This window comes from Papilio polytes, unplaced genomic scaffold (assembly GCF_000836215.1).
Source record: "Papilio polytes unplaced genomic scaffold, Ppol_1.0 DF823868.1, whole genome shotgun sequence".
Classification (NCBI taxonomy): domain Eukaryota; kingdom Metazoa; phylum Arthropoda; class Insecta; order Lepidoptera; family Papilionidae; genus Papilio; species Papilio polytes.
Window position 1 is genome coordinate 1548111 of NW_013525336.1, and position 12863 is coordinate 1560973.

Consider the following 12863-nt stretch of genomic DNA (forward strand, 5'->3'; position numbering starts at 1 on the left):
ACAAAATTTTCATAATTTCATGCGGATGAAGTCGCACGGGAACAGCTAGTTAATTAATAAAATAAATTATAAAACTAAATACAACGTCGCCTCCCGCTTTTTATTTGTACCTATGTGTGCCTCTTTAAAACTACGGAACAAATTTTGAGATACAGTTTTTTGTGTGATTGTCTATCGTTTCGCAGCTCTTCCAACTGTTGAGTTGCACAACTAAAATCGAGTAGTACCTCCATATAAGCTCAAAGGAATCAAAGATAGACTAAATAGTTGTGCGATAGTTTAGTAAAAGGTGGGCGCGCCCTCTTACGGTAACATATCGAGTCTGCAGGTAGCAATTTCACCGAATATCTTTTGTTTTTACGGATATACTTAAAAACTACTTCACTGATTTCAAAATAACTTTCACCATAAAAGCTCATTTATTTTCTTATTAAACTAGTATTTATAACTAGTCTTTGCCCGCGACTACATCCGCATGGTATTAAAAAAAACAAAAGTGGCTATCCTTTACATGTATGCCAAATTTTATCGAGATCCGTTCAGCAGTTTAGGCTGCAAACTCTAACAAACATCCATCCACACTTTCAGATATATAATATTAGTAAGAAATAAGATTACTGATTACTTACCACTTGAAGCAATGAAAATATTAGACAGCAATATTTCCTGCCTATCGTATCAAGGATGTAACTGGAGAACGGCGTGCTGACCAGCGCGCTGATGGATGATAGGCTTCCTAGGAGTGCTATCTCCGTCTCTGTCATGGGCCGGTTGAGCGTCGTGTTCGCAGAAGAGAATAGAACGAGTGTGGAAGATGGCCAGGTGTACATTATCCCCATTGATAAACAGAGATAACTTACTGGAATAGATAATTAAGAGATCAATAAATTTGACAAAACACTAAATATCTACACTAAGGGATTGTTTACGTAAATAAATAATAACTCTTTTTTCAAGAAGGGAGTGATGACTGAGATAACGGATGATAGAATGCTTTGGAGGACGAAAACCCGGTGCGCCGACCCTACGGGAGTAGGATAAGGCAGGGGAGATGATGAATAATTGAAGAGAATAATTCTAATGGTCATAGAATTTTTAACAAGTTTTTAAGTCCAACCAACCATTCAAATAAATTAAACCACAAATATTTTCTATCTATACTATTATAATAAAGCGTAAAGACACACTTCTTTGTTGCCTAAGATGTCGGCAATATCAGGATATTTTTGAATAATTATTTTTTTTAATAAAAATCCCTACACTTGCGTCAGGCTTTAGGCTACATATTTTCACGCTTAAAAACTTAGGGGGTAAATATTTTGATAAAAACCCTAATGTGGGAAAGAGACAACAACAAGAGCCATAGTAAGGTAATTGGTATTTTGACATTTGCAATTGAGAATTTGATAAATGTAAACAATAAAATAAAATTTTCATAATTTCATGCGGATGAAGTCGCACGGGAACAGCTAGTTAGTTGACATAAATTGTTATTGTAACGGTTGTTTTATAAACATAATTTCTATCTTATTCTATTCTAAATTCAAGCGTTTCTTACAAAACGATTATTCGTCTGAAAATATTACACAAACATACCAACGCCCGTCGCTGCAACTTGATAGAATATCGACATATTTATTTTAATATAACAAATATAATATAACGCAACTGTCGTCCACAGAATCCATCTAGTTATAATAACGAAAATATAGTTTTCTTCTCGTTTAACATTTTATTTGACAAACATTGTTACACGAGGATTATGTTCGTAATCATATTCAAACAAAGACGGAAAAAAGTTATATGAAATTACATTCAAATAGACATTTGTATGTCTGACTAGCTGTTCCCGTTCGACTACATCCGCATGAAATTATGATAATTTTATTTTATTTTTTACATTTGTCATATTATCAATTACAAATGTCAAAATGACATGACATGACACCTTGCAGCTTGATGTTGGCAGCAAGTTATGGTCTCTTTCCCACATTAGAGTTTTTATCCAAAATATTTACCCCCTAAGTTGAATGGCGTAAAAATATATAGCCTAAAGCGTGGCGTAAGTGTAGGGCTTTTTATTAAAAATAAGAATTATTCAAAAATATGGTGTAATTGCTGACATCTTAGGCAACAAAGAAATGTGTGTTTACGCTTTATTATAATAGTATAGGTGTACGATATGCGTTATCATGTAACATGGTTTCGGATTATTGACAACCCTAATATTGAAACACTAAGAGCATGCGCACACCTTTGACTAAACTATCGCACAACTGTTTAGTCTTGCTTTGATTCCTATGAACTTATGAGCACACTACTCAAAATTTAGTTGTGCAACTAAACAGTTAAATGGGCTGCGAAACAGTGCGATACTTTAGTCAAAGGTGTCCGCCCGCTGTTAGACTTTGATGTATAAAGAGATACAGGGATTTCATTGGAAAATATCTGTATAAACAATTTATTAAAAATACACTTAACTGTTATACAAAATATAACCTTAAAAGTTTTCGGAAGTTTCGGTTTCGGTCTAAACAGAGAGCAAGTCCAAAAGTTTAGTTTCGGTTTTGACTGAAAAACCGTAACGGCCGGACACTAGAAATTATAGTTACAATGGTTTTCCTAACTAGGATATTATCTATTCTAATATTGTAAATCATAAGTATTCTTGAGAACGTTCGATATCGAAAATCTTTGTATTACATTTGTTGATGTACCGGGTGTAAACTTCAATAATTTTCTAGATATGTTACGAACATGTTCTCGCAAGATTCTCGTAATGTAACCTCAAATGTAGTAGTTAACGTTAGTTAACGTTAAACGTTAACGCATAAGGTTACAATCAGTCGGTTTTATAGTTATTATTAATTCTTACTAGTATATTAGTAGGTTTATTATAATAGTAAAAAGACTCCTTTTAGCTTGTCCCCGACTAATCTATGTAATGTTTTGTTTAATAAAATATATGTGTGATTATGAAAGAAAATAGTTTAGTAACTTGTTTTTGTTTAAAACGAAAAAAGCCTGTAATTTTAGTGACACATTAAAATAATAGAAATAAGGCAATAGGACTTGTTACAAAGAGATATGTGAAATCATAACAGTTTTCTCGCGCATGGAATTTCCGTAAATATCTTTATTGCAGTACTCTCCGCAGTTTTGTGTAGTTTCAGATTAATTCCTCATCTTATCAAAGTTGTTACATTAAGGCAAGGGTGGTGAACCATTGGCAGGTAAACTATAATGCCACGCGCTATAATATTTTAAGCAAGTCACTGAACATTAAAATAATTAGAAATGTCGATTTAACATAATGGTAAGATTTTGTTTAAGGAACGCGAAGTGATTCAACGCGAAAATCGAGATTATATTATGTCACGTCTATGATCAAATGTCAAGTCACGTAAAGGTTTATCACCCCTGTACTAAGGTATGCTTTTCTTTGTATACGCTTTTTAACATCTTTATATCAAACTGTCTTATGCTCGCGCGGAATAACAGAACCTTAGTGTACTGTGTTCTTCCAGACTATGTTCTGTATTTGTGGAAACAGCGAGATACATTAAGCCGTTTTGATAATGCCTTTGTAACATCCATCCATCAAAACTTTCGCATTTATATTCAGAAGTAAGATGTATAAATAGATTTAGAGCGGGCGTATACCGTTGACTAAACTATTGCACAATTGTTGTGCGATTGTCGATTGTTTCTCAGCCAATTCAACTGTTTAGTTGCCCAGTTAAAAATAGAGTAGTGTCCGCACCTCCATAAGCTCATAGGAATCAGAGCGAGACTAAAAGATTGTGCGATAATTTAGTTTTAGGTGTGTGCTTTTACATTGTCCTTTTTTCCATTAACTGGTAATTTAAAAAAACTTCAGTCAAACTGAATAACATTTGGTAGTAGAATACACTTTTGAATAATCTTACTTCTTACTGATATTATAAATGCGAAAGTTTAGATGGATGGATGGATGTTTGTTAGCGTTTGTAGCCTAAACGGCTGAACGGATCTCCATGAAATTTGTCACAGATTTATAGCATAGTCTGGAAGAACACATAGGCTACTTTTTATCCCGGGAATAGTTACGGTTCTAGTGGGATTCATTAATTTAGTTTTTTAATGTTTACTCGATCATTCTGCGACGGTTCAACATATCTTATTGAAATTTGGCACAGATATAAAGCACAGTCTGATGTACACATGGGATAAGCTTCATCCCCGAGAAATGTCCGGTTCCCGAGGGATACGTAGCTTTTTGTAATTCATATAGTTGGTATGTTTTCGAATAGCATGCGGACGAAGTCGCGGGCAACAGCTCGTTTTAAAATAATGTCGTTTTTGATAAATACACATTTTACAAGAACTTTTATATTACGTAATTAATAGACCAGAAATCTTTGCAAGGTTAAAACAATTATGAAATAGAATAAAACTTTTAAATTGGAGTCCCTAATCTTAATTTAAATGTTATCTAGGTTAAGGATTATTACCAGTGATTGCGAAGCGAAATAAAAGCGAAAAAACTACGATGTTCTAAAACAAAGCGTCAATGGCAAACGGTAAATGTATTCTTGGGTCCTTTATCCGACTAACAACAGTCGAATATATTTCTCATTTCTTCCTATTATTTTCTTAATTGCTTTTACAAGCGACTTAATCGGTGAGGAATTATAAACCTATCTCTCTATGTTTATGTGTTATCCAGACTTTGTAACATCCATCCATATTTTCGCTTTGTTTGTAGTAATATTGGTAGTTGTAACTACTAATAGATATTTCTTGAATTGTTCTATCGCGGAATATAGCTTCGCCGTTACTGTGCACATACCTAAGCTTGTAAGCTTATAATCGCAGAATATAATTTCTGTTTGTCGAAGAAGTTTTATATAATTCCTAGAGATCAGATATCAGATTAAATCTAACTCAGTTTTGTAATGGGTAGGGCAGAAGAGAGTGGATGATATAATTGATATTTTAAAAATTTAAATAAACGTGAATAGAAAAAATATATCATGGCTGTGTTAAATCAAGCGATATCTACTGCTATTGGTAAGTTATTTAAAAGAATTTTGCATATCTATACTATTATAATAAAGCGTAAACACACACTTCTTTGTTGCCTAAGATGTCAGCAATTACACCATATTTTTGAATAATTCTTTTTTTAATAAAAAGTTCTATACTTGCGTCACGCTTTGGACTGTATATTGTAACGCCATTAAACTTAGGGGGTAAATATTTTGGATAAAAACCCTAATGTGGGAAAGAGACCATAAGTTGTTGCCAACATCAAGGAAGCAAGGTTGTCATGGTTATCATCATGTCGTATCATTTTGACATTTACGATTGATAATTTGACAAATGTGAACAATTAAATGTTTTTTTTAAATCTAACGCGGATGAAGTCACATGGGAACAGCTAGTTAAATATATAGTAATTAGTATATAATATATAGTAAAATATGAATAAAACTATTAGGTACAATTTAGTAATTACAACAAACATTTAAAATGTAATATTGCATGTCACATCTAGTAATACTTTACGCATGTACTTACCTGTTTGTATTCAATAGTTTTTTTACTACCTACGCTTTTTTATAGTTTTTTGTGTACGCTTGCATTATATAATAATATAAATGTTAGATAAATAAGTTCCTTAAGTAAAAAGTAAGTCATAAGTTCCTTAAACCTTAAATAAGGATTTTAGCAAATTAGGAGGGTTTTTGGATGTTTGATGGACGGAATGTTTTGTATGTGGTTTTATGCTAATAGTTAAATCGAATTTGAAGTGTTATATTGCATTCGATTTGTATTGTAGGGGAAAAGTAAGATGCGCACATTTGAAACTAAAGTATCGCACAACTGTTTGGTCTCGCTTTAACTCCTGTGAGTTTATGTGGAGGTCCGCACACTATGATGCTTGATTAGTCATGCAACTAAAAAGTGGAGCGTCGGTGGCTCAGTGGTTTGAACACTTGACTTGTAATCTACAGGGTTCGAATCCCGCTATGTACCAATGTGATTTTCGATTTTTCATATGTACATAATTTACCCGACGTTCTTACTGTGAAGGAAAACATCATGATGCAACCTGCACATAGCAGCGAAGAAATTCAAAGATATGTGTGAAGTCAACCAACCCGCACTTGGCCAGCGTGGTTGATTATGGCCTAGTCACCCCTTATTAGGGTAGGCTCCGAGCCCCTCGGTGGGGACGTATAGTGAGCTGGTGATGAACTAAAAAGTGGAATAGGCTGCGAAACAATCGTCAATCGCACCACAGTTGTGCGATAGTTTAGTTTGATGTCTTATGAATTTGTCCACTTAAACACTATCCTGACTTACCCGTCTACGGATGAGCCCGGGATGGTGTTTAAGTTGGCCGACATCTGTTTAAGAAAGCAGTTGGACAACTAAGTTTTGTTTGTTTTAGACTTATGGGGCGTTATTGTTGCTTCGCGACAAAGCCCCCTGTAGAGATAAAATAAAAATAAATGAATTTGAGCGGGAAAAATAATCTATAACGTATAAAATTTGATATGGCACGCCAAATCGTTAATAGTGTTTTGCTGGATGTGCCAAGTCAAAAGTATCATGTTTAACTAGTTATTACATACTATTCCCATAATTATTGATGTTTTATTCTAGTAAGTTACCTTTGTGCGATGCTGGGTGTGATGTACACATGGCCGTCATCTACTCTCGTTCTGTTCTCTTCTGCGAACACAACCCTGGACCGTCCTATGACGGAGACTGAAGTGGCACTCTTGGGCAGTTTATCTTCTATCAGCGCGTTGATAAGTACACCATTTTCTGGCTATCTTCTTGATACTTTAGGAAGGAAGTATTCTTGTATGCTGTTTGCGTTATCACAAGTGGTAAGTTACCCTTTATGACTTTGTAATAGTTTTGTCACAAAAATGATGTCATAATGTTTTTTTATCTCTAGTATTCTAATATTATTTACATGTTATTATGTTATTACATTGTATACTTTTTAAGATTAAATATCTTTAGTTTTATTATAACTAGCGTTCTACAATGCGTCTGTTTGTTCTTGTAAATGTAGATTAACTTACAATAAAGGTAGAAATACAAAATAATTACAATTCAACTGCGTTTCAAATAATGCGCATAAACCTACGTGATCCAAACCCAATGAGTTTTTAGTTGTAGTCTATTCTTGTCTACAACCTTACAAAAACAAATAAAACAAGGGTAGATCAAAAAAAGATTCTCTCAATTTTGACGAGTGCAAATTCACGAGCGCCTACCTTTAACTAAACTATCGCATAACTGTTTAGACTCGCTTTGATTCCTATGACCTTATATGGAGGTGCACTACTCGATATTTAGTTGTGCAAAACAATAGACAATCGACAGTTTTGTCAAAGTCGTTTATTATTTAAATACGAGCAGTTTTTTATTTATCATATAGGATGGCAAACGAGCAAGCGGCCACCGAATCCACCGAAATGGAAAGCGACCGCTGCCCATAAACATCCGCAATTGCAGATGCGTTGCCTATTAACGGAGGAGGAGACGCACATAAAGTGGCATTTCCTCTTCTTATGCGTCTCGTTCACCATCCAATTCACTTTTCCTTTCCATCCTTATCTCTTAAGAAAAGGGTGGAAAGGGAAAGGGACTAAAATTAGCCTTCCTAGTTTGTATAATTTCTTTTACAATCCATAATAATTAAATCTATTTTTCACAGCTAGCATGGGTAGTGGTATCCACTTGTTACAACGTTGTAGCTATCCTCACAGCGATATTCATCTCCGGATTTAGTGGCTGTATGATGTTAGTAGTACCCATTTACGTCAGCGAAATCTGTCAAGAATCCATCCGAGGTACTATGACGTCAGGAGTCATGGTGTTTTATGGATTGGGTATGCTCGCATCATATCTGATGGGTGGATATTTGACTTACGAAGCGATGATCTACGTGTGCCTGTCCATGAGTGTACTTGGTGTTGTACTGCTGGTACTTTTAAAGGAATCTCCCATACATCTTATGAGGAAAGGATTAGATAAGGTTAGTTGTTTTTATATACTTAAGTGTAATAGTTTGATAATTTGTAATCACAGAATATTAGAACTCTGATTGTTTTTTGTTTTTAATCAGTCTAGTAATTGACTGAAAATCGAGGAAATAATTATTTACTGCTAGCTTTCGCCCGTAACTCCGTTCGCGTCGAATTAAAAAAACAAAAGCAAGTAGCCTATGTGCTCTTCCAGATTATGCTCTAGATCTATGCCAAATTTCATCGAAATCCGTTCAGCCGTTTAGGCTACAAACTCTAACAAACATCCATCCATCCATCTATATAAACTTTCGCATTTATAATATCAAGGATGAAGTATGATATACAGGATGTTTTTTTTTTTTCAATTTAAATAATGAAATATAGATATCTTCTCGTAATATTTTAGTGATTTTGTTTATGTCTGTTAAAACTGTAATACAAAATTAAATTTGTCTAACTACACAGGATGCTGCAAAAGTAATCGCTTACTACAGAGGTGCTAAAGTGACGTCAAAAATTGTCGAAGAAGAAATACAAATGATACGTCGAGCTATGAATCCTGATCTTGATGGTATGGAATATTCACAATATCTTACTAAACTAGCATTCGCCCGCGACTCGGTTCGCGTAGAATTAAAGAAACAAAGGTACTCTATGTGATCTTCCAGACATTCTTCTACATGTTGTTAGGAATAAAATTAGTACCGTGCTATAGAATTGGCGCAACTCTAGATTATCAGCATAAACGTCACGTCCCTAGCTGACAGCTGTCAATGTCACTAGAAGGATGGATAGATTGTCGCGTAACTTGAGTCTTGACGAGAAGTGTTGCTCTGAGTTAAAAGCGACAGTATCAATTAAATAAGTTGTCTAATAATGTATACCAAATTTCATCCAGTTTCGTTCTGTAGATTAGGTAAACTCTAACATACATCTATCTAAATTTTCACCTCTTACTCATTTTACTAATATTATAAATGCGAAACTTTGGATGGATGGATGTTTGTTAGAGTACCGTCATATGTAGAGCATCATCATCACCAGCTCACTATATGTCCCCACCAAGGGGCTCGGAGCCCACCCTAATAAGGGGTGACTAGGCCATAGTTAAACATGCTGGCCCAGTGCGAGTTGGTTGACTTCACACATATCTTTGAATTTCTTCGCCGATATGTGCAGGTTGCATCACGATGTTTTCCTTCACCGTAAGATCGTCAGGAAAATTATGTACATATGAAAATTCGAAAAATCGAAAATCACATTGGTACATGGCGGGATTCGAACCCAAGACCTGTTAATTACAAGTCAAGTGTTTAAACAGCTGAGCCACCGACGCTCGATGTAGAGCATAATCTGGTAAAATACATAGGCTTGCCTTTGTTTATTTTTAATTCCATGCATTACATATAAGTTCGATCTTGTTATCGTTGAATGTTTTTTTGTACAGATTTGACGCCAGAGGTTGAAAAACTACAGCCAGAAATGAAAGAAAAACCCAAGATGTCGGCTTGGAAATTCTTTAGTATGTAGAAATTTTAGTTTATCTGTTTTCTAGAATCGTAGCAAATATATATGATTATATTATTATTATATTATTCTTAATCATAACTCAATGTTGAGTGGTAGTGCCCGCTTTAACATGTTAGCACTGCAGGGCACGCCCCCAGTAATACCACGACCACACAGAAGACAGCCGTCAAATGGAAGCAATTCCGTGTTTCGTTTGATGAGTTTGGTGCCGGAGGCCTAATTTAAGTCCCTTTCTCTTTACCACCCTTTTCTTATAAGGAGAGGATGAGAACGGGAAGTGGATTTGACGGTAGAGGAGATGCATAGGAAGGGGAAATATCCTCTTTATGTGCGTCTCTTCCTCCGTCAATGAAGGATAGGCAACGCATCTGCAAATGCCGATGTCTCTGGGCAGCGTTCGTTTCGCCATTTTTGCGGATTCAGGTTGCCGCTTGCTCGTTTGCCACCTTATGTTATAAAAAAAATGTTAACGCACCTAGTCAATTAATAGACAAGTCCTTTACAATTGCGTTTTTTTACTATAAAATAAACAAATTAAGGAATCTTTAGAGAGGACGCTCACGCAACTGTTGCGTTTGTTTCGAAGCTCATTCGATTGTTTAGTTGCACAACTAAAAATCGAGTAGTGTGCTCCATATAAGCTCATAGGAATCAAAGCGAGACTAAAAAGTTGTGCGATTTTAAAGGTGGTGGTAAAGTACATTTGAAACTGAACTTTATATTGCTTTGAAAGTCCTGCTACTTGTAAATACATTGTTTTTTCACAGAAAAGTCTCGTTCGTCACGTCGTGCACTGATGGTAGCCTTAGTGCTATACACAGCAGCTATCTTCCAAGGTCTGATGGTGGTGCAGGTTTACGCTGAGCCTCTCTTCGCGGAAGCAGTTCCTACAATGTCTCCCACTATATGCAGTGTTATATCCGCTATATTGACAGTTGTGTCTGGCTTTATTGCTGCCTTTTTAATGGAATGGGCTGGACGAAGGGTTAGTATTTTTTTAGTGCCCTTTCCACTACGATTTTCATTTGTTGCTGCTTTTATAAGCATTTTTATGTACCATTTCCAATGGCACACGTATGGGTTTTTGTCGAGGTGAAAAACTTTTATGTTACTTTAGTTTGTTTTTAGAGATAACTTTTTTAAAAGATAGAATGGTGATATGGAGGAGGTTTTTCTTAATTCCTGGAATACGATGTTTCTTTGTAACTTAAACGCCAACATGTATATTGTAGAGACATTAAATAAAGTTGTGAAAATGCTGTAGAAATTCAAAATAAAATGTTCTATGTAAAAAATCTGTTCTCTGGTGTCATCACAAAAAAAAAATATTTAATATTGTTTAATTTCGGGTGTGGGGTGTTAGGGCATAGCGTGGTCGCTTAGGGCGTTAAACAGAAAGGGTCACAGGTTTCTACACACACAAAACTCCAAAAGTGCTAAAGGGGAGCCGTTCAAATGTCACGATAGGGCGTTAAACGTGTACTGTTCGTGAGATTTTATTGTTACAAATGAATGCATTGATGTTTTATTTCCAGTATCTTATGATTTACGCATCATTAGGCGCATGTGTGAGCTGCGTGGTACTTGGCACTCAGATACACTTGCATTGGGGCCCGCATTGGATCACCGCGATGTTTATGTACTTGTTCGTCATTATGTACACTTGTGGAGCGGGCACTGTGCCTTTTGTATTAGTCGCTGAGATATTCCTACCTGAGGTTAGTAGTTCATATACTAGACTTTGTTAAAGAAGTTTGAAAGAAGGTGGTGGAGAAATTGAGAAGCAAAATGAGGACATAAAAAAGTATTAAGATCGAATGCGGGTGGCTACAAAGTAGAAGAAAGTACGGATGAATTCTATGAAAGAGGATATGCTTATGAAAGGAGTGAATGCAAATATAACGGTTGATACTCGTAGTGATGTATGGAAGCACTACGTAATGTGCCAACCCTCTGTAGGTACATGAGTAAGTTGATGAAAAATTATATCATATTTAAAGGTATTAAATGTAAAAAGATTAAGAGCTAGGTACTATATCTGTTTATCTGTACTCTTTACTCTTATAATAAAGCGTAAACTCACACTTCTTTGTTGCCTAAGATGTCAGCGTTTACAGCATATTTTTGAATAATTATTTTTTTAATAAAAAGCCCTACAGCTGCGTCAAGATATAGGCTATATATTTTAACGCCATTAAACTTAGAGGATCATATTTTGGATGAAATCCTAATGTGGGAAAGAGACCATAAGTTGCAGCCAACATCAAGCAAGCAAGGTTGGCGTCATGTCATGTCATTATGACAGTTGTAATTGATATTTTGACAGATGTAAACAATGAAATAAAATTTTCGTAATTCCATGCGTAAGTCGCACAGGAACAGCTAGTGACTAAATATTGCCTTTCTTCTTTTAACCTTTTTAATTTGTTTTTTTTTTCTATTTCAGATCCGAAGTATAGCGTCAATGATCGCAGTGGAATGGTGCCTTATCTGCAGTTTTGTAGTTCTCTTCTTGTTCAACCCTTTAGTGACTGCTATAGGCTTAGGCCCCGTGTTTTACTTCTTTGCGGCCGTCTGCTTACTCTCTGCTGTGTTTTCCTTCTTCTTTGTACCGGAAACTAAAGGATTAACAGTCGATGTTATACAAAATCTATTTGCTAGCCCTAGAAAATGATAATTATATTAAAACTAGCTTCGCCCACGACTCCGTCTGTGCGGAATTTTAAAAAAAACCAAGTAGCCTAGGTTTTCTGCCAGGTTATCTACATCTATCTCAAATTTCATCGAAATCTGCTCAGCCGTTTAGGCTACAAACTCTAACAAACATCCATCCATCTAAACTTTCCCATTTACAATATTGGATGTTTGTTAACTTGTAGCCTAAACGGCTGAACAGATTTCGATGAAATTTAGTAAATATGTAGAAGATAATCTGGAAGAACACATAGGCTACTCACTTTTGTTTTTTTTAATTCCACGCGGACGGAGTCGCGGGCGAAAGCTAGTTTATTATATTGCTACATTAAGACACAAGTGTCATTAATGGCACACGCCATGTCGCCACCTAACAGAGGCTACGTCCCTATGAAAGATATTATGTATAGAAAATCAGTAGAAATGATAAATTAAAATAAACCTGTCTTAAGAATTAAACCTTTTAAGGCTGTTAACAGACGCATTTTCCATACTTGGATTTAGTCTATACTAATATAAAGAGGAATGATTTGTATTTTTGTATGTATTCGATTCACGTAAAAACTACTGATTTTTTTTTATAATATAAGGTGGCAAACGAGC

The 12863-nt window shown here is 35.3% G+C and overlaps 2 protein-coding genes across 2 annotated transcripts in view; one reads left to right on the forward strand and one right to left on the reverse strand.

Moving 5' to 3' along the window:
- LOC106103097 (facilitated trehalose transporter Tret1-like) overlaps positions 1–1633 on the reverse strand; it is a 6435-nt gene extending 4802 nt beyond the window's left edge. The window contains exons 1-2 of the mRNA XM_013282763.1: positions 1597–1633; positions 630–859 (exon numbers count right to left, since the gene is read on the reverse strand). Coding sequence (XP_013138217.1) covers positions 630–859; positions 1597–1633 — 267 coding nt within the window. The remainder of the gene's footprint in view (positions 1–629; positions 860–1596) is intronic.
- Positions 1634–6659: 5026 nt separating this feature from the next.
- LOC106103151 (facilitated trehalose transporter Tret1-like) lies at positions 6660–12407 on the forward strand. The gene is made up of 7 exons (XM_013282824.1): positions 6660–6884; positions 7724–8044; positions 8502–8607; positions 9484–9558; positions 10334–10551; positions 11102–11284; positions 12013–12407. The coding sequence occupies exons 1-7, from the start codon at positions 6672–6674 to the stop codon at positions 12238–12240; spliced, it is 1344 nt and encodes a 447-aa protein (XP_013138278.1). The 5' UTR covers positions 6660–6671; the 3' UTR covers positions 12241–12407.
- The last annotated feature ends 456 nt before the right edge of the window (positions 12408–12863 follow it).